General features: G+C 49.0%; 1 protein-coding gene across 4 annotated transcripts in view; it reads right to left on the bottom strand.

Annotated features, from left to right (window-relative positions):
- SLC8A1 (solute carrier family 8 member A1) overlaps nt 1-26922 on the bottom strand; it is a 114875-nt gene that overhangs the window by 82680 nt on the left and 5273 nt on the right. For all 4 annotated transcript variants that reach the window (XM_064709291.1, XM_064709288.1, XM_064709290.1 and 1 more), the window contains exon 2: nt 20471-22309. In XM_064709291.1, the coding sequence (XP_064565361.1) occupies nt 20471-22302 (1832 nt within the window). In that variant the 5' untranslated portion in view covers nt 22303-22309. The remainder of the gene's footprint in view (nt 1-20470; nt 22310-26922) is intronic.

The raw sequence follows: 26922 nt of genomic DNA, 5'->3' as shown, positions 1-26922 counted from the left end.
CCCTGGCAATGAGAGAGGGGGAGGAAAAAGGTAAAAAAAGTCTCGAGGAAAAAGGTAAAAAAAGTCTCAAGGAAAAGGAAAAAGAGTATAATGAGTAACATAATGGAATGGAGAAGGGACTAAAGAAGAGAAAGTGGAAACAAAGTTTAAAACAAGCTTAAAAAGCCATCCAGGGAACAGAAAATAAAACGAAACCCTGATCTCCAACAAGGTGCTCAAATGTCTTGGTTCTGGGTATGAACAGAGGAGCTTGGACAGAGAGGCCAGAGCAATGTTATTTGGAGCAGCTTGCTGGCTTTCCCTAGAGTTTAATAATAGCAACTGTATTTATACGACTAAAATGTTTTTGTTAAAAGGCTAAGTACTGGTATGTCATGCTAGTCACTTTAATTTAAAATAAATTCTAAAAGTTCTCACTGGAAAGGCTTGCAGCTAACTATAAATATATGCAATATGCTGATGGATTTTTTTTTTTTTAAAGCAAATTTATTCTTCTTCCGAGGCACTAAATTGCACAACTGTGCAGCATTTCTGTGGCACAAATTTCCAGGGGCCCCAGGAGTCAGGATTTCTAACTGATCTAGCTGCATTTTTGGTTTTTTTTTTAGCCCTACTGCATGTAGTGACAGCTCTGGCTGGTTTGATGTGGGTTTCTGATACATGAAGAGATTCAAAGAGATAGGTGAGAGAGAGAGATAAAGGGGAAAAATGAAAAAGGAAGAGTCCTGGGCAAGGTGACAGCACTTTTCATCCCTATTACTCTGAGCATTTGGATGACAAAAGTCCACATTTTACACTTCCTTCCATTGGCAACTCATTGCTGGTGGCCAACAGGGAGCAGAACCCAGGTGAATCCTTTGGCTGTCACAAAGTGAATTGTGCCAATCCCACCTCCTGTGCCCTGTGTGGCCACAGCAGCAGGCTGCCCTTGGCACTGGACACTCCCATCTCCTTTGCAAGCCTCAGGATGCCCCTCAAGCCCCAGTTTCTGTAAACCAGCCCAGCCCTGGGCACCCTGCCAGCAAGGAGAAAGCAGCCAGGCAGGGTGAGGGCTGCAGAAGCAGTCCTGGTGAGCCCCTCAGCCAGCAGTCCAGCCCCAGTGAGCTCTCTGGTTCGTGGTGTCCGTCCATCCATCCATCCATCCATCCATCCATCCATCCATCCATCCATCCATCCATCCATCCTCCTGGGGCAGCCGGAGGACGCGCTCCATTCAGCAGCCTCTGCCAGCAGCAGTGCTTCCACTGCAGTTTGGTAAAGGATAATTATGGTGAATTCCTGAGAAGGGGCTGAAGTCAGCCTGCTACCAGATAGCAGGAAATATTTATAACAATCACTTCCAACTGCAGCCTTTCATCTGAAATCTAAACAGAAAGCTGAAATCCCAGGCCTGTAAGTTGATACCTTGGCTATATATGGTCAAAGAACTCCATGGGGGAGAAAAAGATGCAAAGTCCCCAGCACTCCTCACACACAGGGCTCCAAGAAGATCCATTAACCTCTGTAAAATTAGCAAGCCCGTTTCGTCAATTAGCTTTGAAGTATGATTGTCACGCTGTTGCATTAAGAGCTCTGCTCTAGCAGGGATGTCTCAGCATGTCACACTCACAGCCACGTGTACGGCAGGGAGCAGCATTCTCTGAGTGCTGAGACCTCGTGTGCCTGTGACAGCAGCTGGGAATTGAAAAGCAAAAGTTATGGGGTGACCCCCTGCTCTCCTGCAGGAAAGCACTGCCAGGCAGAGGCAGGGCGTTCTACAAGACACAGGAACAGAGGAATGGTTCTTTCTGGTATTCAGGCTGGCAAAAAATGAGAGCAAAACCAACTCCTGCATGAAAAGGGACCTAGAAAATCACAAGTCACTGAAATGCATTGCTTCAGACTTTACTAGTGTTTATGACTTATCCTTTCTGAAGGAGTTCTTCTGATAGCAAAAGTGCACATTTTACACTTTTTTTTTTTAAGAACTCCCACCACACCTCCTTCTGCAGCAGCAGGAAATGAACTGCAGAGCTTTACTCACATTGTGTCCCCCCTGGTGCAGAGCACAAGGTCCTTCTTTCCACCCTGGAGCATGGGTGGGATTGAGGCATTTCCTCATTGCCCTCCTCTGCTTTTACCTGAGCATTTGCTGACAGGGACAGGATGCCCAGAGAAGCTGTGGCTGCCCATCCCTGGGAGTGTTCAAGGCCTGGATGGGGCTCTGAGCTACCTGCTGTAGTGGAAGGAGACCCTGCCCACAGCAGGAGAGCAGGACTGAGGTGATCTTGAAGGTTCCTTCCAAGGTAAATCATTCTATGATTTTATGGTTCTATGATGTATGTTCAAAACCCGACAGGCCTGAAAAACAGCACTGCAGGCTTTTCTTACAGGGGGGAAGAACAGGTTCGTGGCCCCTGAAGAATCAACAGCTTTGACCCTGTGATTTTAAAAGTTTTTTCTTGCTGAGGCACTGCTGTTCAGCACAGAGATGGCACCGTGCTCAAAAGCAGGGAGCTGGCATTCCTGCTCTCAGCCTGCTGCATGAAGGCTTCTAACAGCTCACCCATGTTAATCTCAAACCAGTCAAGTGAGTTTGCCAACATGTCTAAGCCTTGAGCTGCAGCTCACAACGCTTGGTCCTCATCAAGACATCAGCCTCTGCACTGGACATCTCATAGAGCATTCTGACAGGCATGTGCCCCTGGGGCAGCCTTTCCTTTTCATTGCAGCTGAATGCCTTCCCACTACTCGCAGCTGAATCTCAAGAACACAGCAGTGAACATCTCAATTAAAAAGCAGAGATTATAACCAAAAAGTCACGTTTCCTTTCTGAGATCTAACATACTGTCTCAACCTGCTTATTGTTATTAAGCAAACAGCAGCAATTCCATTTCTGCATATGTCCCTGCCATATGGGGTGTCAAAACCATGAGAACCACTTCTATTTCAATACCAACCTTCTTTGTTTCTCTTTCTGTAACTCACACTGCATCTCACAGGGTGTGATCATGAAACCACCAAACAACCAACCAAATTTTGGTCTGTCTCAGTGCCAAAGCAGCAGTAACACCAGCCAGCTGTGACACAGCAAAGGGTGAGTTCCCAGGGTGGAACAATGCCTGGACACAGAAAACCTCTTTGCAGTGAAGGCAAATAAAGATATGCAGGCTTGAGAAATACAGTTTGAAAGAGAACCCACCCCCAAGAGGGGGGTTGTGCTGGAAGTTATTATTTGTGCTAGTTTTTATTGTGTGGGCTGCATCAGAGGGCACTGTTGGGCTCATCCAAGCAGTGCTGGTGCATTCCCACAGGAGCTGATCCTGCAGGCAGCACCAGGCTGGACGCACATGCACCACCGCACATCCCACTGCGGCCCGGGGCACCCGAGGGCACCGGGGTATCCTGATTTATATCCCAGGAAAACACAGCTCATTTGTTCATTTGTGGCCTCTGAGCACTGGGCCTGACACACAGACACCAGTCCTCTCTGCAGGGAGCCTGCAAGGCCAGGCCGGGAGCAGCGTTTCACCTATGTGGGGAGTCAGAGCACATTGTAAGGCAGGATGACCCATGGGCTGGAGCAGGGCATAAGCCTCCTAACCCTGGGATCATCACACAGAAGATGAGCAGAGGAAGCTGGAATGGCAGGACAGAGGGAAGAGCTTGAAACAGGGGCACTATGACGAAAGACAAGAGGTCTCTGTGGAAAGAAAGGGTTCTCCAGGCTCAGAGGAGGATTAGCTGTAGTGAGGAGAGACCGTGATGCCTGCTGCCTTATGTGAGAGCCCCTTTGCTGCCAACCCTCACTCCATGTGCCTCAGAAGCCTGGCCACCTCTGTCCCCCGTGCACACTGCTCCCTGCCTTGCGTGCCACAGCCCAACACGTGCTGCTCCAAACACTGCGCAGGGACAAATCTGAAAAGAAAGGCCCATCTGCCAGATATGCCCAAGCACCAGGCTGGAAAGGAAAAGGAGCTGTCCCCAAAAGAGCACAGTGATATTTGCATGCAGGCTTACTCTCCCCAGCTGCAGGAGCAGCCATCTCCACTCTTTCATGTGAATATGCGGCGTCCTCAGTAGAAATCTGGTACAAATATTTGTTGGATCTTCTCTCGACAATCTCAACAGATATAACCCAGGGGTTTAGCTACTGGGGAAAACTCTGCAGTCTTTTATACTCCTCTAGACTTCAGAGATGCACTGCCTTTGCAGCTGGGATTTTTGAGATTTCAGAAGAGCTCCTTTGCCGAAAGAGCGGCCGTGGAGCCTCCCGACAGGAGCAGTGGCCAGGGGATGAGCCCTCCTGCTCCCAGGCATTTTCAGCCCCAGCTGTGGCTCAGCTGCCTTCCCCCTACCAGGCTGCAGCCACCCTTACATCTCTTCGGGCAGAAAGGGGAATTATCCTCCCTTCACCTGGCAGGGGCTGCCCCCCAGGCCCCAGTGCCCACATCCCCAAGGCAAAGGCACACCGTGCACCCTGCCAGTACATTCCCCTTCCTCCTCTTGGCCCAGTCAGGGCTATTAACAGGATAATGAGAAGAAAGAAGTACAAGCCTGAAAAAAGCATCTCTGATGGGAGCATTTCAAAAGGCAGCCAGTTTCCAGAAGGCAAGAACTATTCTCCACGTCAATTATCTACAGAGATGCAAGAAACTGGATGACAATGAGAAATTAGATAATAAAAGCTCTGATTTAACTCATTAAATTATGGCTCCAGGTATGTGTAGTCCCAGTGCATGCCAAATTTTATTTATGCCTGCATTGCAACCACCACTGGAGAGCATTGCTACAAGGCACAGAGCGACTGAGGAAGAAATTGAAGGTAATTTTGTTCTGTAGCTCAAGAAATGTGAGCCATTTCCACTGTCACAGCACGCAAGCAAACCTCCACCTCCCTCTCAATGGAACCTGGAGCAATGTGACTGCACCCCCACAGCAGGACAATGGCCCAGGGCCCTCCCAGCATTGTAAATCTCTGCAGGTCACTCATCCTTAGTGTTGCAATGCAGGTTTCTGTCATCAGCCACTGAAGGAGGCAAAAAAGACATTTTCTTTCATACCAGGTGTTTACTCTAAAATACAAGCAAACAACACCTCTAAATCTACATGGTTTCTTCTCCTCCAGCTTTTTAAATGAAAAGCAGGCATGCTTCTGTGGAGTTTCCAATTTTCCTAACTCACTGAGGGGAGAAAATGCAGCAAGGTACTTGTGGGGAAAATCCTCAACCTAACATTTCCTCAGTTTCTGCTGTTGTAGGAATGACAACCAACAAACATATACAACCTCTGTCCCACAGGGAGGTAAGCCAAATTATCTTCAGAGGCCATCCCCAGCTGCTTTGGCATATGTAGCTATGTTGCATTTGCACTTTAGACAAATTTGAGATGAAGCCTTTCTCCACGGCCTTTTATACTATAAACTGATGGCCTCCATCTCAACTAAAACCAGCTGAGACATCCCACAGAACAATGAAGAAAACCCTGCTCAAATACTAAGGTCACCCAGGCTGCTTGGGCTCACCAGCAGGCAAAGAGGCCCTCAGAGGCCCACCTCACTCCCCCTGCAGCATGCCCACACCCCTGGGAGCATGGCCCCGAGGGAAGGGCTTCCCCTTGTGGTGCCTTCCAGCCTCCTCAGGGTTTAAACTCAGCCTGCTGGTGCCAGCTTTGTTACAGGTGTGACATAAACTGCTCTGTCCCAGATCCTGCTTTGCCTGCAGCAGATTCCCACCGCCCTGTTGCGTTAAGGACACGCTGCTCTTTCTGTGCTGGCAGTCATTAGTGCAGTGGTGTTGGGGAGATAACTGCTGCCAAACCAAGGCCCCTGCTCACAATAGCTGGTGCAAAGAGAACATCATTTTACTTCATTTTTAATGACCCAAATGCAAGCCTAAAGCTACCAGCGTTCAAATGCGTTAGCTCAGCTCACCAGCTCTCCTCTAATTAGTCCATGAGCCTCAGCTCAGAAAGAAAGAAATGAATAAAACTTCTGCCACAAATCAAAGTGCCTGCACCCAGGCAGGGCTGGAGGGCAGGCACTGCTTCCCCATGGGGGTTGTAGGAGGCCACTGTCACGTTGATCCCCAGGTCCAAAACTGGCACAGGGCTCTGCCACTTCCACCTGCTCCTTTGCAGGATTTCCCACCACATAACTGGGGTGCTAGAGGCAAATCCTTACTTGCAAAGAGCTGTTGCACAAGCTGCCTGACAATCTATACCTTCCCAATGTATGGGCTTTCACAGAGAAGCTGAAGCGCTGAAGTGTTGTTGCTTCACCTTCTGTCGCAGTTGCTCTTAGCAGGGTTTCCCAAAACACTTGGCCTGAAATGTATCCCCCTGCTTCAGTTTCCCAAGTCAATGAAGGAGAGTTTGGGTCAAAGTGCAAAATGAATCTTCTGTGAAGGAAGAAATAACTAAAAAAAATAAATCTGACAATCTCAAACTTCAATTAATTTCTTTAGACTTCCAAATTGGTTTATTCAGGTTGCAGATTTCCCGAAAGGTAAATCTTCCTTCCCTAAATAATAACACTCACACAGATCATTACATTTTCCTTCACGTACAGGAAAGGTATTTTAAACCTCTGCTCTAGCTGGGAGGGAAGAGATTAACACAATATTAAAAATGGAGCTCTTCATCTTATCCTTTTTCCTTCCTCTCTCACATGCACTGCGTTGGCACCAAAACGCTGATGAATAGCAGGAAAATTCAGATCAATTTAGTTCTTCCTTTCCCAGACAAGTGATTTTTCTTGGCAAGGCTAGAAGTACTCTCTTTTCCTCATTGCTTTTACCTTTGATGCCTAGTGCCAAGCCAGGGTTCTTCCTGCAAACACACTGAACATGACACTTGACAGCTTTTTCAAAGTACCTGTTGCCAACGTGAGCAGCACAACCTTGCCCTAAGGTTTGATGGGACAGGGGGTTCTGAGGGGAGCCAAGCACTTTGCAGCTCTCAAGTGCTCAGCAGCAGCTAAGAGGAGGCATTCATAAAAACCATTGTGATTTTGGCTCTCTTTCACTATTTCCTTCCACTCCTTTTCCAATTATTCATATTCTGCCTTAGCCCACCTCATCCCCCCAGCTGCCTTTCCCTGGTTATCCTTTCACCCATCCAACTGCTGAGGCATGGGCAGGTGCAGCCCTCAGGTACTCATGCACCTCGAGGTATTTGCATCCCTTTTGGAGGTGGCTGCAGCTGCTGCCTGAGCCCATCCACTCCCACCAGAGGAAAACAATGGTGTGGATTAGCTGGCTGAGCTGTGCAATAGCTGCAGGTGACAAATGAACTGTGCCCGTGAGGCAGAGCAGTGGCTGAGCAGTGCCACACTCCCTCTGATATATAGGATTTATAGGATTAAGTGCCTGTTTTTCAAGCCCTGAGAGTGTGGCTGTGTTTTCAGAAGGTCTCTGGTTTATACCATGTGTGTGGTTAAGCAGGTTGCTGTGGCTCTCCCTTGTCGCTGATGCTGACTCTGCTTTTTCTCCATTTCACACCAGAAACCCCAGCACAGTATCAGCGTGCCTGGCCCTGAGATTACAGTGATTGGGGGAGGAAATCAGTCCCTCTTGTGCCCCACAACCACAGAAAGAGAAGTTATTCTCAATGTGAGCTAGCCCTGTGCCCATGCCCACAAAGGCAATGGGCATCTCCTCTCCCAGGCTTCCTCCCAGCACTGCCAAGCCTCTGGCCCTGCTCACAGCTGGCAGCTAACAGCTTCCCAGCATCTCCCCTCAAAATGCACTCCTTCAGCAGGGTAATGAGCTCACCAGGTTGAGTCTTTTACCGACTCCCCACAAATCACTGAAGGGACAGACTGCTGCTTTGCTTCATTAGCAAGTGTTTTGTGGAAATCTGTTTGTGTATTTGCAAGACACCAACATGCTCATTCATACTAATGCAGAAATGCTCGAACTGAGAAGCAACTTAAGCCTTCCACCTTTCCTTCCAGCTCTAGAGGACTGGCAACACAGAGCAATTCCTCCCCCAAAGCATGGCAGCTTCTTCCCTGGCACACCAAGGACTAGACAGGGCACACTACATATTAGTCAGCATTTTTCTTATGACCACAGCTCTTGGAGCCTGGGATTCAACAACAAATTCAATTTTCACCTAAAACACAACGAGTGAAGGATGCCCTGAGGTTTTTAGCTCCTGGCACAGCAGAGGAAAACATCACCAGAAAGGCTCAGACAAATAAAATGAGCCTCAATGGCACAGGCATCACTTTTGGGTCTTGTAACATTTTAAGCAGCTGTATCACCAGGGATGGAGGCTGTTTGTGACAACATCACAGATGTGACTCATGGGCTTTGCACATTGAAAGGAGCAAGGCTCTTCACGGGCAGAATGTGAGGGCAAAGGCCAGGCAAGAGATTGCTAAGGAATCTCTGCTGTCTGACCATTCAGGAGCCACTCTGGGAGTCACAGGTGCACCACCCAAGGCTTCCCCTGCTGGGACCAAAGCCCCTTGGCAGCAGGAGGCTCCAGTGAACCCAGCTTGGCTCCCACCTCACCCCACTCACACAGTCAGATTCTCTCACTGTCTCAGTCCCAGGTTTCCTGCACATGTCTGGTTCTTTTCATTTAATGGAGGTGCAGTCACACAGCAACAGCCTGAGCTGATGCCTCCAGGGTCAGTGAAGGGATCCCTGGGCTTGTGCACCCTTACAGTCTGTGCCCCCATTCCCCTCTTGCTCTCTATGCTCCTTACACTTGATATCTCTTTGGGGTCTCCTGCTTGTTTATTTGGGTTCTGTAGAGTCTCCAGGGGACTAGCCAGCCCCAGGCAGTGCTGCAGGTCCCTGTCCCCTCTGTCAGACACAGGGTTGGTGCCAGGTCACGGCCCTTTGCCTAAAGCTCTAGTTCTTTCCCCCACCCCAGGCACAACCTGCAGCTCCCACTGCAGCTGCACAACAAGAGACCTGCCCTAGGTGTGCTCCTCAACAAGAACAGGCGTCAAGGATGCAGGAAAAGGAGCCCTAGGCTTTCACCCGTGCTTTTCAAAGCTGCTGCCTTCAGAAGGGGTCAGCCCTCTGGCACTTTGTATTTACAAATTAAAACAGGAACCACTTCCTTCAGCAGCCAAGGCTGAACTAAAAGCCTTCCTTAAGGGTTTGAAGTTGCTGAGGAAGAGGAATTTTGGATAACTTGAGGCTGGTTCTGCAGTTCTAATCTGTCAGATGACATGAATCCATCCAAGCTTTCCCTCGTCGTGATTCTGCATTAACACCCAGCAGCAGCCATGGGATGAGAGCTGCTGCTGCAGTCATGGAGCTTTTAGCTGGCTCAGCTGCCTCAGCTGACAGGGAATGTTTGGGCACAAGGCAGGGAAACCACTCTGCAAGGAGAGCAAACTGCCCTACTGGCTTGAAGTGGACAGGTGAAAGGATCAGAAGTCAGGGACTGTATATAGGATGCAGCAAAGGAGCAGCAAACTGGCTGCTTTAGTGGCTAGGACAAACTCGTAGGAAAATAACCTAGATAACTTTGCAGGATTTGTGGAGCAAAGGGGAACATTGGCATGGTGCTCCCTGGAGATTCTAGGATACCCCTGGCTGGCAGGCACAGGGGCAGGAGATTTTTCTCCTGCACAATGGGAGAAAAGGGCACAAAGGTTGTTTCTCAGACCAGGTATTTACAACCCTCTCTGACTTCCCCTACATTCTCAGGTTTGCCTTTCCTTGTGTAAGTGCCTGCAATGGCCTTGCTCAGCTGCATGTAAGAGCAGAGCAATCCAATGGCCTTGCTCAGCTGCATGTAAGAGCAGAGCAATCTCCCTTTCTGTTCCCAAGAATTGGGTTCACATTATCTGCTCTAGGAGAGGGAGGACGTCGTGCAGCAATAAGGAGATGGTGGTCCAAGGGAATTTTCCTAGCTCTTCTCTTCAGGTGTGTTTCCCAGGTAAAGTCTGATAAGCACAGCCCCTAGCCTACCTCTGCCTTCAGATCTGTTCAGTAGCACCTCTGGGAGGGCTTTCCAGGACTGCCAGCTCTCAGGGGGCTGAGATACGGTGTTTTAATTGTATATAATTAAATACTGCTCCCTTATCTAGATTTCAAAGTTTACTGTTGGGGTTTCAGTGCCAATGCTCTCTTCTCCTCTAATTAGCTTCCTTAATGTGTGCAGCCTTGCTGCTTCCCCCACGGGGACAGGGCTCTCCTGCAGGGAACCTTGGATTGCATCTAATTATTAGCAAAGGAGACAGACGGCGGCACTGCCCCTGCCCCAGGTGTCCCTTGAGAGCAAGGGACACAGAATGGGTGGCCACAGGGAAGCTGTGCCACGTGTGCACGTGGTCTTTCTGCTCCATCTGTAGGTGGCTTTGCATGTTAGCCCATCACAGGTTCCTGGCAGAAGACCCTGCAGGACAAGGGGCCACTTGACTGAAGTGCAGTTCACATGAGGAGCATTTTTGCCTGGCTAGCACATAGCAAGAGGAGAGGAGGAGTTCCCAAGGCCTCATCTGACCCAAGGTGCATTGAAAGAGACAAAACACCTGACACCTTCAGTCAGTTTTTGGGCAGTGCCTTCTAAGCTGTCTTCTGCTGTTGACAGAGGCCACCCACTCCCCCAGGAGGGAGCCACGAGGATGGTTACCCTCAGCTTGAACATCTTCAGGATACATCACCTGTCTCATTCATTGCAAGAGCACAGTGTTCTGAGCTCAGATTTGGCTGCCAGGTCATAATGGCACCTCCTGACTTGGTTGTTCCCCTCCCACTTGAATTTGTCTTTATGGCTCTTCTTACACAAGCACTTTACAGTGTTTTGCTTCTGTTCAGGCCAATTCACATCTCTGTAAAGCCCCATCCTACCTCTGATAACACTTTCAGACTATTCTATCTGCAAGCTAAACCACCAGTTTTCTCTTTCCCATGCCCAACAAGCTCCATTTCCACACAAGCACCTACTGAACACCTTTTCACCCCCATCCAGTGACACATTTCTCTTTCCAGACAGATTAGCCCCCTTCACCCCAGTGGCCCATTTAGCCAGGGCTTGCTTATGACAGTGCTAAACAAGACAACATTAAAAGCCCTTCTGAAGCTCAGTGATATGACAACACTGCTTCTCCTTTACCCAAAAGGCTGGCATAAAAGGAAATTAGGTTGGCTTGATAAGATTTGTTCTTGACAAATATATGCTGGCTGTTATTCATCTCCTTGTTATCTTTGAGGTACTTACAAATAACGTGTTGATTTATTCTAGGCTCTTTTAGGTACAAAAGCAGACCTAATCTGGCTCAGCTGCTTTTGAAGGCAGCTTCTGAGCTTGCCTGCACATGTCACCTATTGGCCAGGAAACCTTCCAGAGGGACTGCTAAGAGCCCCCCAAGCACTCCCCTTACAGCACAAGGCCAGATTTCTGTGTGTCTCCTGTTCTGGGGACAGGCAGGCGGTGTCATCTCTGTCCTACACCTCAGGCCTCATGATCACAGACATCACTGAGGGACCTGCTTCTTAGCAGAAGCTGTTGCTCAGCTCCCTTCCCCTTTTCCCTCTGCATTGCTAAGGCATGAATGTCCAGAATATCTCCTTCCCATCTAATTCTTGTCCAGTTCATGCTCTGCCTGATTCTGACCCAACCCTCCCACACTTCTCTGTTACAATCCTCCCTACTAGACTGACCCATTTTCAGATTTTTGTACGAGTGTTTCTGAGTTCCAGGTCACCAGAGAGCTCATGAGTCGGGTAAATCTCCTGCTACACTTCCCTCCTTATTCCCAGGGTGATATGTGCCTGGGGCATTGATACTGACTATGTTTACATTATTTTTGTCCTGTGTATGGGTGATATCTTATTCCCCTAGGTCCTGTCACATACCCAGTCACTAAGGAGAAAGATAAATTTCAATAACTGAACCTAAAGTGTGAATGGAAATCTACTGAACCAAGCGAGCACTTGGCTCCTGTGCAGGTAAAACCTGCTCCCTACCTGCCTGAGCCAAAGTAACAGGTTTTGTTTCAGATCAATCCTCCTCTTCCCAATGAAACCAGGGCGTCTCTCCCCTGCTCTCTGCAGCTCGATTCATTCCAGACTCCCTGCAGAACTGGCTTTTTTCCTGCCTTACCTGCTGTGACAGGGCTGTGAATTTCAGTGAGGGCTGTGCAGCGTGAGCACGGCGGCACCGCCGAGGGCCGAGTGCGGCTGTGGCCGAGGACAGACACACAGATCCTGGGAGCACCGTGTCCACAGGCTCCAGACAGGAGTGCTGCCTGCCCTGCTCCTAAGGCATGCCAGGAGAACTCATCTGCTGCCTGCCCTGATCCAAAGGCGTGCCAGAATAAGGCATCTGTCACAAGGCTGCTGCTCAGGATGCACGGGGGAGGTTCTGGGGCAGAGGTGGCACGGCCACGGCCACATGAGCAGTACAGAGATGGGAGGGCAAGCACCAGGGAGAGAGCCAGGCAGGGGGGATGCTGAGAGCCTGCTTGGCAGTTTTGGGGGCTGCTGAGTGCTCATGGATCCATAGATTTCTACTCCAAATTGTTTGCAAAAACCCACGTGTAGCTATTTTGCTCTTTAGGATCACGTGTACTGACAAATTAAACCGGGAGCACGCAAGCACATCTCAAAATGGGTTTCTTACTAGGAAGCAAGCAACCAAGTTTGGAAAAGAACTCTGAGCAAATCAATCCCTTTTTGTCTTCATGTCCTTCTTATGTCCCAGCCAGCGAGACAACAGCTTTGCCACCTGGTGACAGTGCATCTGGCCCTTGGGACAAGGGTCTCCTGCAGGGTGTGCTGGGCTTGTGGCTGAATTAGAGCCATATTGCATGGCCCCAAAATAGCACAGTGTGTGACCAGCACACATCAGTGTTTTAATGGGAGCAAATAACCAGAGGATCCACTCAAGCCCTCAAAAGAAGGTTCCTGATAACAATGCCATAGAATTCAAACCATTCCTTGAAAAACTCCAAAGGTAGTGTCTCTGCACTGGACTCCACTCAGTTGTGCCCCATCCCTGCCCCCAGCCATCTGCACCTCAGGGGACCTTTCCCCGGAAAGGACTTTGCTCTGGGGGGGCAGGCATGTCATCAGTTCCATGTCTCTCCTTCCAGCACCCAGCTGACAGGGATCCAGCCATGCCCCTCGTTCTTTGCTATTGCTCTGTTTCTCACTGCCAGACACATTTGATTGTTACTTTGATTGTGTAGGAAGCAGTCCAGACATTATGGAAATGGAACCATATAGGGACTGGGCAGAGGAGGCTCATGCTGGTCACCCTCTTACTTACACAGCAGTGGGAATATTTTCTCTCTTACACTAAGATATTTTTAAAACAGAGAATGCTGTTACTGTTTGTTGTCACCCAGGATCCAGCATTGCCATTCTTGGAAACCAGCACAGTGCTTCTAATGTCATTGTCAGAAACTTTATTAGTAGAGTTTTTGATATCTCCCAAGATGTCCTCAGGCTAAGTGGCATTTATGACTTGGAGAGGACTGACCCTAACTCCAGCCATGCTCAGGACTGCAAAGAGGAACACATACCCCATAGTACCAGTGCAGAGAGACCATGCATACACCATGGCAAACACTGTGGCTGTGAGAGGCTGCTAACCAAAGCTCCTCATCCAAGAGTACTGGGAAACACAGGTGGGTCAGCAAGACCAGACTGTGAAGGTTAAGCTAAAACAGTTTCCCTGTGGTGCTGGAGAACAGGGGAAGGAGCAGAGACAAGGGACAGGATAGATGACTTTCCCCTTGCATGGCAGTGGTGTGTATGTCCTTGCTAGTGGACACATGATTTTGTCCCTGGTGTGAGCAGAGCCAGTGGAGACATGCAGAAACCAGCACCAGACATGGAAGACTGCATCTGACAAGGGCAGGGCAGCATCACATCCCCCTGAGAGCAGAGAGCTGGCTGATCATGCTCACTTGCCTGCAGCATGAGGGATGCTGCCATGCTGCCTCCGGGCTCAGCCTCTCCTTCTGAGGAGGGGCTGCTTCTGACTCACTCTGCCAGGTCCAGCTTTTCCTCTCTGGCTTTGGATGGCAGCAGATGTTTCTCTGCCCATCTGTACAGATGCTTGGATGCTGGCCGTGGTCAGCTGTCTGCCTTTTGTCCTGTCACTCTCATTCTGAGCCCACGGATTCAGCCCTGCTGCTGGAAGAATACCGAGTGCCATCCTCTGAGTTCAAACCCAAGGGCAAAGTGTCAAAGGAGAGAAGTCTACTCCCAAGGCAAATGTCCAACTTGAACTCCAGTTCCATTGGGATCCTGTGCAACAATGAATTACCTCTCCCTGCTCAAGGGCTTGCCACAGCCATGGATTTTGTGTGCACAGCTGGGAGAGGGATAGATGCCTGTTCTCTTGTAAAAACCTCCTGGTGCCAATGCTGCTCCCAGCAGTGCTCAAGCACAGGCCAGGGAGAGAAGGGGCTGCAAAAAGGAATAGGACTCCTCCTACCTCCTATTCTTGTCTCCCCATCAGGGAGCTGTGGAGCAGTGCTTCACTCTGAGAGAACTTCCCTGCGCCAACAAGCTTTGCTAGGGCTGTTGTTTCAACTTCTTAAAACAAGACTAGATCCTGCATTTTGTGAATCACTACAATGCATTTAATAGGTAGCCTTTTCATAAGGGAGCGTAGCGGATGTGTGCACAGGCCCTGATGAAGCTAATAACTACCTCTCAATGGCTTTCAGGGAGTTATTACATATTTAAGATCCAAGCTCCCTTAATCAACCACAGAGATGCAGCTGGCAGCAGTAAATTGCCAACAACAGTTCATTACAAATAAGGAAACATTGGTTTTTCAAGGACAAAAACTGTGTCAGTTCCTCAGCTAACTCCTGTCCTCACCCTTCTCCCCCCGCCACTCACCCCCAGTGATGTGCTGGCACAACTTGCTTTGTCCAATAACACGACTTCACTGCCTAATCCCCTCCACAGGGGACATCATGCAAGCAAGTTCCTGGATTTCCTGACTTATTTGGGCAAACAGCACAGTCTGCATCCCGTGTTCTGTACCCTCCCTGAGGGAGTCAGGGGCAGGACTTGTCCCACACCACCATGAGTGGCACAGGAGTGCCCACACTGGCTTCACTCTGGCAAGCGAATGAAGTCATGGGACACTCTGAGACACAGCTGTGAGTTTGTCCTTCAGGGGCTTGAGACCTAACCTGGCACTTGGGAATAAGTTTTTCAGCACCTGCCATGTCCTGGGCACAGCACAGAGGGGAAGGTCTGTGGACATCCCGTGGCTTTATTCCCTGGCCGTCTCCTAACAGAGACATGGTTGACCATGCAGCTGATGCAGGAGCACAGCACCTTAAGAGAGATGCCCATGACTGGGAGATATTAAGGCCACTATTTTAAGAGTGTTCAGGAAAGACTAAACATTGTTTGAATGAAGAGGAGAAAAAGAAAAGACAGCTGACCCTGTTAGAGCTGTATCTTCCCCTATGAAGAGGCAACAACCAGCTTTTGGCCTTCAGGAACCAAAGAAATTACACATTTCAGGCCCAGAGAACTTCTCTCCTCAAAAGGGAAGCAGACCCCATCCATGCCCCAGCATGGTGCAACAAACCTGCTCAGACTCCTGCTGTGGGCCTTGGCCAGGGCCAGCTGCCATAAGAGAGATATGTACTGGATGGGCCAGGAATAGTGGGTGCTTCTGCCAAGGATCCAAGCTGGCCATATCTGTACTGCCTACAAATCCCCCTGGACCAAGGATCCAAGCCCTAGATCCAGCTGGCCATATCTGTACCGCCTGCAAATCCCACTGGACCAAGGATCCAAGGCCTAGATCCAGCTGGCCATATCTGTACTGCCTACAAATCCCCCTGGACCAAGGATCCAAGGCCTAGATCCATCTGGCCATATCTATACAGCCTGCAAATCCCCACTAGGCCAGGCAAGACTTCCAGTGGTGAGGGGAGAATACTCTGCAAAGCCCATGCTGGGCCCTGGAAGGAGGCCAAGCAAGAGTTTAATCTTTGTTTGGTCTCCTTTGATACCTCACAGTGTGCTGCCAGACATTAACCCTGTGCAGGCTGGGGCTGTGGAGTCAGGGGATGCACCCTGGCCCAGAGGAACAGAGTGGGACCACAGAGAGGAAGAGAATGTGCTCAACAGTGAAACCTGAAAAATGGAATGTTTCTTTGCTTCCCTTCCAGCCTGGTTTACAGCATTCTCTCTGCCACATCAGAAGAGATCCTGCTCTTCAACTGCATCCAATTGCAAGACTGCTCATCCTGGAGGCTTTACTTTTTTCCTCTGAAGCTGCAGGCTACAGATGAAAAACTGATATAGCGGGGTTCCAGGGCTGAGTCAGGATATTATTTTTGCTGTTTCTTTAGAAATACCTGACCCAACTTCTTTTTGGGGAAGAAAATAAAAGGGGCACTTAAAAAAACAGTACCACTTGGTTCCCCTCCTGCCACCATCTCTATTTAGTGACACTGACATTTTTAAAGGGCTCTTGGGAAGGAGCCTATGTGGTTTCTGAGGACACTTTCCCAAAAAAAAAACAAAACATCAGAGAATGTAGCTGATGGTTTGTGTCTCTTTTAGTATTCAGCTCCTAAATTTATGCTTCCAGAGAAATGCCAAAACTGACTTGGACAAGTAAAATTCAGTGGGCAAAGAGTGTCATTTCCTAAATCTGCAGCAGGCATGTTTTATGGAAACAACTATACTGCATATTATGAACAGCAAGACCATTTGACATAAGATTTTCCAAGCATTTACAGGTGTGACTGCATAGGTGAAATATGAGTTCAATTGGTTGTCCATATGTACCATCTTCCTCGCTGATATTAATGCAGTAAAATCTTTTCTTTTGGGGTGTGTGTGCAGACATCTGGAGTGCAGATTGTAACAGATCTCTAGTTGCAATGTTATCCCTAGAAAAGCTGTGCTTTTTGAACATGAAAGAACACGCTGTTTTCAAAGGGCTTTGCAGTCACATCTGGAAGAAGTGCTCCTCCTGATGACGAGACAGAAAGGAGAAGAGCTGATGTGATATCAGCTGAGGGAAAGCTTGCTTCTCCTCTAATATAGGAAGCTGGACTTCTTTTGAATTATTTAGCATTCAGTCAGCAGATAAAAATACACTGCCTGGATGAACCAGTGACCTCTTCTATGATCACAATAGCTGTAGTAGCTGGGGGACAGGAAGGGCTACAAGTGCACATCTTCTCCATGTTCTCCTGCAGAAAGCTTCCATCATTGATGGAGATGCAAGACAAGGCTAGAACCACCTTGTTGAGGCTGGGCTCAGAGGGAAGGCTCTCTTACACTTTAAATCACAGCACCCACACTGATATCTCAGAGCCCCAGTACCTGTGCAGCATCACTGAGAGTGACCTTGCTGAGACCCCAGCCAGACACGTTTCCCCACGAAGCTTGGAGCAACGTGCCATGCAAACCCCATCTAAAAGCTGCTTATTTCACCTAACATGCATCCATTGAACACACAAGCTGTGCTCCAGGAATGAGGAGCAGAAAAGCACCACTCCAAGAGACAGTGATGGGTTAAATGTTCCACAGGAGGACCAACATCTTCTCCACTATGCATCTTTTTTTGGTAGCATCAGAATGAGATATTTGATTAAATGCACAGGAGCAGCATGGCTTCAGCAGTTAAACTGCTATTTTGTGTATTCTGGGAAGGGGGGACATCAACAGATTGCAAAATGGGAAAGTCTCTCTGGACACTGCAAACAAACAACATGTTACGTAATTAGGCCTTTTGGGAACCAGAGGAAGGTCTCCAGAAGATCAGGGCCCTCCCAGCGCTTTCTAATTTTACTGGGACTTACCAGCAAGCCAGCCCTCTAATAATAGAGGCTTGTGCATGCTTTTCTTTCATCTTCATGTCTCCCTGTACTGCCCTACCTTTGTTATTACTGCCCCAGAAAAACACATCTTACTCACTTTTATCAAGCTGATTCATTCAGACTTGAATGGCAGAACTGAAGAGGCACTAAAGACCTTTAGAAAGGGCAGCAAAGACATCTCTTGGCCATCAGAGCATGAGAAAACCCGGAATTTTAGAACTGTATTGAATCTAGTATGCTAGGGAATTGCACCATTCCACATAACCGTGGCTTAACTGAAGTACAGCACTATCAAGCAATGACAGAGCAAAAAGTCTTTAGCTCCATAATCCACATATTGTGCTAGTATATATTTATTGGAGCAAATTCTTCCAGGGGAGCATGCCTGTAAGCAGCAGCTCAGCATCAGGAACCCTCTGCCTCTGTGTCGTCCTAAACTCATGTCCAGGCAAAGCATGGACCTGGCAGGAAATCTGCCAGTCAAATTGTACCACCCAGCACCTGAGCATGGACTGTGGCAGCTGAGCTTTAGATTAATAGCTGAGCTTTACATTAATACTGCCTTTCAGCCCATGGATAGATTGGAATGTGTACCATTGCTTTCATTCTGTCAATGTCCTCTCCCACCTGAATGGAGAGAGCCCCTTGGTCAACATCTGTCCCTGCAGTCGCCACCTCCTTACACTTCTGAGGTACCATCACTCACTGTGATTCCTGGGATGGATAGTTTAAAGACAATAGAGATACAATGGCAGGCTTGGGTTTCTGAGAAAGCTCCTTTCCCCTGTTTCTTGCTGGCTGTGCACATTCTGGCAGCTGGTAAGAAGAGGAAGGAGGAGGCTTGCAGCCCTGGGGAGGGCACACCAGCACAGATCCCACAGGATGTGGTCAGCTGGCTTCCAGCACACCCCTTGCTTTCTGGGCTGTTAGCAAAAGCCATCAGTGAGCAGCTCAGAGGAGGGAAGGACACACCAGGCACAGCAGTGCTGGGGAGAACACCTCACCTCATCACAGCCCAAGCACCAAGGGGCAGCACAGACACAGTTTTGGATGAAGGACAGCACAGAGATCCTGGCCACAGTGCTGGATCCATGGCAAGGCATATTCCAAGCCCCTCTGAGCGCTGTTGCAGAGCCTGTGGCTGTGTTTGGCCTGCCATGTAAACATGTCACATCCCATGGGAGCTGGGAACAAGCAGCAAAGGCTAACTGCCACTAGCCCAGTTCTGGTAGCACTGAGCGACCTGGATAAAAAGCAAAGAGCCTTTGGGAGATATCCTTATAGCCTAGTTCACTGCATCTCTGCAGACAACTCCCTGCTTCTCCCAAAATGATAAAAAAAACCCCTCAAATAACTGCATTCCTCTCTATTGCATTTATCACTCAGCAGTCAGGAGCCACGTGCTCTTGACCCTTGTGTGAGCAGCATGTCTGTTGTAGCCTCCAGAGCTACAACATCATAGAGCTGAGAACTTTTTGCTCAGTTTTTCCTGAGAAGTCAAAATCCCAACTGGTATAAATCCTGCCTGGGAACTACAAATCACCATTTTCCCCCCCTGCCATCTACTTCAACAAGTTTTATGAAGAAGTTTCATTCTCCCTGTGCAGACGCAGCAGATACAGGTGACAGACAGAACACAAGGACCACTCTGGGCACTCACCATGGTTTGTTTCAGCTCCTGGGAAACCAGCAGCACAATAAATAACACCCAAGCCAAAATTTCGCTCTCCCTTTACACAGCAGTGCCCTTTACCAGTTACTTCTTTCGGTTCTAGGCAGTGTTTTTGTGCTACAGACCTTAGTCCCTGTTGGCTGCAAACACAGAATTCACTGTAGGATGAGCCTCAGGCGGGAAAAACAGAGCTCCCAACTCTTACTCCTCCCAGAGCACCAGCTGGACAAGGAAATGTCTTCATGACGTACCCAAGGATAGGTGTTTTCTACCATGATTTACTGAGCAAATTTATGTTCTCCACATAATGTAATAAGGCTATAGCCCTAATAATTTCCCCACCATCCAAATAGCACCACTCAGGAGTAGCCTACAACAGCTTTCAGCCTCCTTTTTTTACTCGTAAGGAGTCGAATATGGTTGCGGTTCCATCCTAACCATGAGGTTTCCCTGCATGACAAGCACTTTTCCAAGACCTGTATTGGACAGTGACCCAGGCCTGCACCCTTTAGAACAGAAAGAGGTGAAGCAACCTTCACCAAAGCCCTGAGCAGAGCATCAGTAGGACAGCTGTGACCCAGTACTGGAGGATCTGAGCCTCAACAGGAAACAGGAAGCAGGTACCGCAATTCACACACTCAGTTCAAGGCCTCTGCAGTTCAGGCCCTCATGCCTGGGTGGTCACAGCCACCTCAGGTTTGTTCTCTGCTCTGCTGCAGAGCAGTAGAAGCTGCAGCAGATCTGCAGGCTGTAGAGATCTGTTCAGGGCATGGGTACAGCTCCCAGATCAGCTCCACCTCCCTGCTGCTGGAAGGAAGGCTGCAGTGCCCCTGACCAGGCATCACTCTCCAGTCTGCTGGCAAGGCAGGGACACAGCAGTGTTTCAGGCTCCCCACAGCACCTGAGGCCATTCATGGCTTATTGCAATGCACTGGCACCCAAACACCTCCAGTGCAGCTCTGGGAGCAAAGTGTATTTCATTTCAGGAGAAACAGAAACTGTAAGAAACAAATAAAACCTTGACTTACACTATCTCATCGTTCTGGAACTCCAGCTCCCCGCAGGTGTCTTCAAAGTCCTCTCCTCCACCTTTGGCCGTGCCTTCAATGGTTTTGTAGGGCACAATAACATTTCCTCGTGCTCCAGAGGTTCGCAACACTTTCACTTCCATGGTTCCTACGCTTTCACTGATGTGTGTTACTGGCTCCTCGAAGGTGAAGATGCCGGCATGGTCATCGTCAAAAATGGTGACGGTGGCAGTAGACGGCGATCCCAAGCAGGCGAGTGTTGAGACACGGCTGGCCTCAAGAACGCCCTCATCTGAGGCCTCTGTGCTCACACGGACGTTGCTGAGGTGGACCAGGAAGTTCTCATCCTCCTCAAATATGTCGTCGTCGATGATGCCAACGCGGATTTCCTTCTGGGTCTCTCCGGGCTTGAAGACCACCGTCCCCTCAGTGAACTCGTAGTCAGAGCCGGCGTTGGCCGTGCCGTCCTCTGTCCGGAAGTCGACGTACACTGTGTTGGTCAGGTCTCCTCCCCGGCGGACGATGGTCAGGGCCACGGTGCCACAGTTCTCCAGGCACTGGTAGGTGCCCTGCTCGAAGTAGAGCTTGCTGACGGGATCGTTTTCAGTCACCTCGCTGTTGACCTCGTGCATGCTGACGGCCTTGCGGGCCTGGTCTGCGGCGTGTCTCTTCAGGATGTTGCCGGCGCCGGTCATGAGCCGGGTGGCCTGGATGCGGTAGAAGGCCCTGCTCTTCTGCTGCTGGCTCAGGACCTGGTAGTTGGCCAGCTCTATGAGCTGCTCAATTTCCTTGTCTGGGTGCTTTTGTTTCAGCTCCTTCAGGATCCGAGCCATTTCCCTCCTGGCTTCCTCGTCATCCTGGTCTTTCTCGTCCACCTCCAACACCAGTGTCCCATCCAAAAAGTTCTCCACGTGAGAATTAGCAACCTTTCCGTCCATCTCGATGTCGGCCTTGGAGGAGGGCCGGTCACCCTCGTGCTCAATGATCATGCCTCTCTGCTTGCCGGCTCGGTATTTCTTGTAGACGTACTTGTAAAATAAAAGCCTCCTGTCAGCTATCCAGGCAAACACCACGCAGATGGGGAAGAAGAAGAAGGTGAGCAAGCCTTCCCAAACCTCCACAATCCCAGGAGAAGACACAGATAAAATAATGTAAAGCCAAGTGTAGGCAAAGATGCTCCAGGCCGCTGTAACAAAAAACACTCGCAAGTGCTTGATCTTCCTTATCTCTCCATCTGGCACCACGTACACACAGATTGCAATGATGACAAACATGTTGAAGGCAGCACTCCCCACGATCGTGCTCGGCCCCAGGTCCCCCGCTGTGAAGCCATGGCCGCACACCTCGATGACAGACAGGAGGATCTCAGGAGCAGACGAGCCCAAGGCCATGAGTGTGAGGTTGGAAACAGTCTCGTTCCAGATCCTCACGGTGGTTTTGCTGGTCTCGCCGTTGGGCTTCTTGATGGTTATTTCCCGCTCTTGGGACGTAATGACTTCGATGGAGGACATGAAGCGGTCGGCTATGATGGACACTCCCAGGAACATGTACACCATGGCTACAAAGTACACCGTCGCCCGAGCGATTTTGTCCCCAAACGAGGGGTCCTGGGGTTCCCATATTGGTAAAATCACTCCCTTCTTGCAGATGTAGGAGCCAGCGCACTCCTCGGTGTCGTTGGCGGGCAGTTCACTGGGGCTCTCGGCACGCGTGGCCCCTGCATGGAGGAGCAGCACCAGGACAAGGCTCAGCAGAGGGAAGCTCCTCCCTGGGGAGGCGTGCGCGGGAGTTACTCGTGACATGGCCGCTTCCACCAGACGGGTCCCGAACATCCTCAACCTGAAGAGGCAAAAAGCAAAGATTAAGTGAGGCCAACCAGAGATAACAGATTTTCCTCTCTGAAGATATGATCAGGTTACCCTGTTACTCAAGAAGATGCAGCTGATGAGCCCATTTTGTTATGATTAGTGATGTTTTCCCTGTAGAAATCCTCTAGTTCAGTCATCTGAACCAGGATGGATTCAGATGGTACCAGCCAGCTAGCACCTACTCCCTTTAGCTACCATGGTGCTTCTTTCTCTTTGTTGAAAACCTATTTGTTCAATTGCATTTTCTTGTCCCTCTAATCTAATTAAAGCCCATCGTTCTGCTTCACAGCTGGCAGAAGTGTTTCCCATTTCAAAATTACAGTGCAATCACTCACTTCACTGGAATTCAGGGTAAGAGCAGGAGAGGACAGGAAAATCTACTATCCCCTCATCATGCCTAAAAAATATTTTTGTACTTTTTTAGTCACTGTAAGCTATGTATTTCACAGTCTTTTGTTGCTCACAGTCCTCCCAAGCATCTACTCCACATTGGAAATCTGCACAAAGTGAGCTTGAGCCCTGGCAAAACCTTACTCTTAGCAGTAACTTGGTCATAAGGTGCACCAGAAGGGCAGCCTGTAATTAATGATTTTGGAGCCATTCCTTCCACAGTGCATCACTTTGCACCTTCCCAAAACTGGAAAGAGCCGCATATGCATGGAAGCCTGGCTCTCTTGGCATGCTTCTAGAGGAAACATGTCCCTACGCTCTTTTCCCACTAGGTCAGCTTTGACGGCTTCCCCTTCAAGGGCCTTTCTCACTCCATTTACAACATCACTCATCAGGCATGACAGCCGTTCTTGCCCTTGTCCTGCCTCAGGATTTTCCAGCAATGTAGAGGAGCTGTTAAAGAGGTTTGCAGTTAGTTAACAGTGCATAAACCGACAGAACAGATGCCTTTAAGTACAAAGAGATGCTCAGTGAAAAAAAAAAAGCCTGGGCATGCTCAATGTTACAGTCTCAAATTTACTAGCCAATAAAGCTAGATCCCTAGTTATTAAAGCTGTATTTTCTCCTCAAGGAGAGCCTTTGCTATACCACGCTTCTCCAATCCAAGTTAATTTAATCAGATGGTACTTAAAAATGTTTCTATGAAGAGAGGAAAATGAGCACATCAATACCTCGACTTCACTGGGAAATACAAAAAGCTGAGCTGATTTTCCTCAGAAAAACCCCATACCCCTGAAAGAAAAAATCAACAAAGTTCAGCCATGAAATATTTTAACTCCTCGTTAGGGCAGGGGCACATCATGCAGGGACAGAGCTGTGTGCAAAGGAACAACTGGCTAGAGGAATCAATGGGTACCGTCCCACACTGTGTTATGGGATCTGCTCCACAAAGAGACACTGTAATGGTGGATCAAAGCTCTCTCCTCCATTTGCTTTTATTTATGGATGCTGTTGCACTGTTATTGGTCTGGGAGGCTAATACTGAGAATTTATCAAGACAGTTTCATATAAACGGCATTTTCTCACCAGGAACTCTTGGTCTGCCTCCAACCCCCTCCTCCCTGGTATTGCCATTAAGAAAATAAAAAGATACATAGTGGAGGAAGTGAGCAAATCAGAGAGCTGGGTGATAAGAACAGATGAATGGAACAAGAAAAAGCAAGTCTCTTGTAGGAAGCCAGATTTAAAATAAAGTTGTTTGCATTAGGAATCCTGCTAATGCTACAAAAAAGCTCTTACTACCAGACTCATTGCCCCCCTGATCGTAGTGCCTGGATACCTCCTACTTCCCCAAATGGGAGCTCTAGCCACTGCTTACAAGCCCACAGTGAAAAAAATGCAAGCATGGTGTTTGCAAAGAGGAGCACCTTGTTGCACACCCTTCAGTGGATGGCTAAGCTGAAACAGGTGTGCATTCATGGTCACTGAAATTTAGCTGAAGCATGAATTAGTCACCCAACATCTGTACTGCCGTGTTTGACACTGCTCCAAACCAAGTCACGGAGATATTTGATAAAGGGGCTGTCAAAACACAGCCTGACTTGGTACCTACTCTGTTAACCCCAGATAGCTCCTAAGTGTAGTTTTGTTTCCTTTTAAAATACGTAGGCTTAAAAAAATTCATAGTGGGCATAAAATATTACTCAGTTTCATGGTTCTTCACCCTCTCCTTCTAAAGGGTAGTACTTTCTCAGAAAACTCAAGAACATCCACCTGTCCTTGTTCAGTTAATTTTTCTCCCTGTGGCAAGTCATATCCCTGCACATGTACAATTATTCAGAGCAATCAGGCATTGTGAAATCCCCTTGGCAAGAAGAGAAAACAGATGGTTCTAGAAAAAATATTATGCTTTGGGTCACTGATTTAGGTCATGAAGAATAGGAGAGTCCCATCACACTTTGGACCAACTCTCCAGCCTTAAAAGGATTTGGGTACTGGAAGTCTCATTCAGAAAAAAAAAAAAAAGACACCCACGAAATCAAATTAATAAGTAATTTGAACTTTATTTACCATGTGTTTCCCCTTTCAAACACTCTAATGTAAGTTGGGTTTTGTTTTGGTTTGTTTATTTTGTTTGTTTGTTTGTTTGTCTGAAATCAAGTCCCATACTACTTTAAACAGGAGGAAAAAAGGCCTAGAGGCTTGCATCTGAGCAATCCGTATTTCTGGCATTCCCAACCAGCACTCCATGTACAAATAATATTTTTCCCTCAGATGTCAGGAGGTAAGAAATGTGGAGCTTTTTGGAGAGGGATAAGAAATGGCTGGAGCTTTGGAAGAGACATCCACCAGCCATGCCAATGTGCATCCTTTGGGCAGCAGGAGCATCCCCCAGCTCTGCTGTACTTCCTCCAGCATTTTGTGGTGTAGTCACCAAGCAAGGCTCAGACATCATGACCAGCTTTCCTTTTTAAACCAATTCACAGTGAGGCTCAGGAATTATGAAGGGCTAGAAAATGCTTGGCTGGAACATGCTAGTTACACACATGCAGCCAGAGCCTGACACTCAAAATATCCCTGAGAAGCACCTGCTATTAAATCATCAGCATTTCTTTATTTGTACAATCCAAAATAAACAGCTTGGTCCCCAGAGACTCTCTTGCTCTGCATTTGCCTACAGTCTCAGCTCACAGTCAGCACACTGTGGCATAGTGTAGGAATATTCCCAGAAAAATAATTTCCAACATGCTGCAAGGGGAAGCAAGGCTACCTGAAGAGCAGCCCTCCCTGCAAACCCAACTTTGTTAGCTTTTCATTAAGGTCTCAATTGCATTTCCCATCCTGGCCATCAGCAATAACAGCGTGCGCAGAAGCTGATGCGCAGTGCCAGGCTGGCAGCCCTGGCAAACCCTGCCTGTCCCTGTGCTCATGGCCTTGGTGGCACTGACCTGGTGCTCGTGGCCTTGGTGGCACTGCCCCGGTGCTCATGGCCTTGGTGGCACTGTCCCAGAGCCTCTGGGGACAGAGGGGTCAGGGCAGCACAGGGCAGGGGCTCAGGCTGCCCTCAGGCTGGGTGCTGGCCATACACACGTGGTGAAAAATGCCAGCCCTGCCCTGCCCACAAGCACCACCTGATGCCCAGGGACAGCACCCTGAGCCCTTCTTACCACTGCAGCAGGGGAACTGTCCTGGTGCTGCTGGAGAGCTCTCAGGGACAGCTAAAACCAACCAGGACAGACAGAGCCCAGCCTGCGTTCTCCTGAGCCCCTTTCCCTTTCCAGACCAGCTCCACAGGGGTGCCAGCAGGTGTTTCTGCACAGCCAGGGAGGAAAGCCTGGGAGAGGCTCCAGAACAAGCTCAATTTACATGGAGGTCCTGGCCAAGGGTTTTCAGGGCAACCTTTCTCCCACCCCTTGGTGCGGTCAAACACCAGGAGGGCAGCTGCTGCCCACAGCAGGGCTGGGAGGGTTGTAGAGATATTTGCCTTCCTGCTGGACATAGGAGCTCTAGGTTTTACAAATTGGTAGGAGAGAGCTCCTGCTGCCAGCTCATGCTCCTGCCCCCCAGCTGAGGAGCTGCCAGATGGGGAGGAAACAGCCTTTTAGACTCTGCTCTGATCTTTCCCTGGCAGCATCGATCCTTCAGGCTGACTGGCTGCCGCATGCAAAGACAGCCTGAAAGCTGCTCTGCATTTCAACAAAGCACAGCTTTTTCTTTGCAGCAGCCTCCCAAAAGTCCCAACTCCATCGAGGCACTTCAGCTTTGAAATACCCACTGTAAGACCCTCCCTGTTATTTTCCTAAAGCTTTGAATCACACTCGGGTCTATGACCATTTGCAACACACTGGAAGTACCATTATTTTTAAGAGCACTAAAAAACCACTGCTGGTCCAGACACTTTAATTACAGAAGGACTGGGCAAGGAAGGAAATGGCTTGGGCTCAGGAGGAATGAGTGGCTACACAAAGAAAGAGGTTTTCCACATGGAAATTTTCTCCCAGCATCCCACAGGAAATGTGCACAGAGCAGCTGGCTCACAGCAGTGTTCACACCATTACAGCCCCCAACGGTGCCCACCCCACTGCGACACCATCATCTTCATCATGAGCATCATTCCTGCCAATTCGCTGCCAGCTGGGATGGGAGGTGTCCCCACAGCTGTGTCACCAGCATGCAGGAGGCTGGAGCAGCACC

The sequence above is a fragment of the Zonotrichia leucophrys genome, chromosome 3 (genome assembly GCF_028769735.1).
Source record: "Zonotrichia leucophrys gambelii isolate GWCS_2022_RI chromosome 3, RI_Zleu_2.0, whole genome shotgun sequence".
Taxonomy (NCBI): Eukaryota; Metazoa; Chordata; class Aves; order Passeriformes; family Passerellidae; genus Zonotrichia; species Zonotrichia leucophrys.
This window is presented reverse-complemented; position numbering and strand designations above follow the sequence as displayed.